Raw genomic sequence first — 2080 nt, 5'->3', positions numbered from 1 at the left:
GAAAGAGGAGAAATTTTTCACTTGGCATTCTTAAGACTTCCTTGAAATATCTTCTACCATCTCTTTAAATGTGGTAGTGCCTACTTGAACTTAAATTCAGTTTACCTTTTACAACAGTCAATTAAGTCATTCTAGAGAAAAAAGAGCATTTAAAGAATAAAAAGTTTACTATAATTTCAAATTATTTTTATTGAAGACAAGAGAACAAAGGGCTCAATCATTTCTAAAGACCTCTTCTGTTCCTCAGTGTCTTGTCTCTTGAGCAAAATATACAGTATATATATATATAGATGGCTACTGAATAGATAACTACATTCAAGTAACCAATTTACATTTTCTTAATTAGAGAAAATAATGGTCACACAATTCACCAATACCTTTAACCCAACCATGCAAAACAGCACTACCAGTTAATCAGCAGCAAGAAATAATTTAGACACGCAACTACATAATACTCTGAAGAAAAGGTATAGACATTATGGGATACCATTTAACTTGAAATCTCCTGTTGACAGTATTTAATCCAGAGGCAGGTCCACTTGGTGTTCAGAAACTACTTCTCCAAGATTTGATCAAATTTAGGATTAATGAAAGAGAATCCAGCAAATGCAGATTGATCCATGGACTCTATTAAGTTTTTGTCACTGTAAGATAATCGTGGCTTCTCACTCAGAAACTCTCGGTCAAAGTTGTTGTAGTCACTTGCTGATTTCTGTGTCCAGCAAAGAGGGGGGGAAAAATTTGAGAAAGTGGTTTCAAACTTATTTTTCCTATTCCCTGTAACTTCATTCTCTATCTTAACATCTAATTCTTTCACTGATTAAGAAAGACTAAGGTAAGAACTTAGCACATATTGATTGGTAGCTGAATTCCAGTCTATGTAACAGACTTTCCCATAGATAGTCTAAAAAAAGTTAATTTCACTTGAAATGTGTGTTTTTGTTTGATTAATTTTTAAGATTCTTTAGTGACAATGGTGGTAAACTTAAATGGTTCATTTGGCTATACTGGCTATGGACAGCTGTCCTTAGAATCTCAGGAACCATTAAAAAAAATATTTAATCCTGCTGGGGAAAGAATTTTGATGCATCATGCCTGTGTTTGGTTACTACAAATTCCTATTATGTAAGTTTCACCAGACTTTATCTTGTATCAGATCTCTTCTGTTTTTACACAAGACTTTGTTTGACAGGGGCTTTAAAACCTCCTGCATATGCTTTAGGAATTGTTGCAGATGCTACACTGCTATTCCTGTGCTTGATCAGAATTAATCTGACTTTCTTCCAAACCAAATAATTAAACTTTAGGTTGGTCCTTTACAGACTTAATTAGAACATTCTCTTTTTGGACCATGCTGCCCCTGTAAACAATATTATTTCTATAGGCACATGTTACTTCTGAGAGTGTGGAGAGGGTGCAGGAGCCTGGGAAGGCCACATTGGAATTTTAACATTGTTAAAATTAAATAGAAAGCAGGCATATAACCTCAGCATGAAAGGTATACTTTTTTTTACACTCTGTAGCTTTTAGAAAGTGTCCAAAAACTTGCTGCTCTGTTATGGGAAAATACAGTATTCTGGATTGACATGTACATTCTGGATTCTGCGGGAGAATCCTACTACATGGATAAATATCTTACTGCTACTGCAGTTGAAGCAGTGCTAAGGGATTTTTTTCCTTTAAAATTGCAGTTAGTCTTTTTTGGGTTTGTTTGTTTTCAATGCAAATGATAAGTAGGTGCACTTTACACCAGGGGTGGGCAAAATGGTGGATCCAGCCAGTGACTGGACTCCATTTTCCAGCAGCCCCTACCCACATCATTGTGGATGGTTTCCATGGATACCCCAGGAGGGGTGGGGCCGTGACAGTGTGGGGCTAGGGTTTCCATGGAGACTGGCCCAAGCAGCGCTGGCAGACTGTGTGGGGTGTATGGGCATCAGACTGTAGCTCTGCCCTGACTCAAGCCTGCACTGTCACCACCACAAGATCCTGACCCATTGCCATCCCCAGAGCAGTTCCCCACCCAGCCGTGTACCCTGCCAGTGCAGTTTGGGCAAGTCTCCATGGAAAACCTGGTTCT

The 2080-nt window shown here is 38.2% G+C and overlaps 1 protein-coding gene across 6 annotated transcripts in view; it reads right to left on the bottom strand.

Annotated features, from left to right (window-relative positions):
• Positions 1–180: 180 nt before the first annotated feature.
• Positions 181–2080, bottom strand: part of PRKCD (protein kinase C delta) — a 174993-nt gene continuing 173093 nt past the window's right edge. For all 6 annotated transcript variants that reach the window (XM_006025872.3, XM_025206767.1, XM_006025871.3 and 3 more), the window contains one exon: positions 181–712. In XM_006025872.3, the coding sequence (XP_006025934.1) occupies positions 554–712 (159 nt within the window). In that variant the 3' untranslated portion in view covers positions 181–553. The remainder of the gene's footprint in view (positions 713–2080) is intronic.

This window comes from Alligator sinensis, unplaced genomic scaffold (genome assembly GCF_000455745.1).
Source record: "Alligator sinensis unplaced genomic scaffold, ASM45574v1 scaffold78_1, whole genome shotgun sequence".
NCBI classification, from domain to species: Eukaryota; Metazoa; Chordata; order Crocodylia; family Alligatoridae; genus Alligator; species Alligator sinensis.
This window is presented reverse-complemented; position numbering and strand designations above follow the sequence as displayed.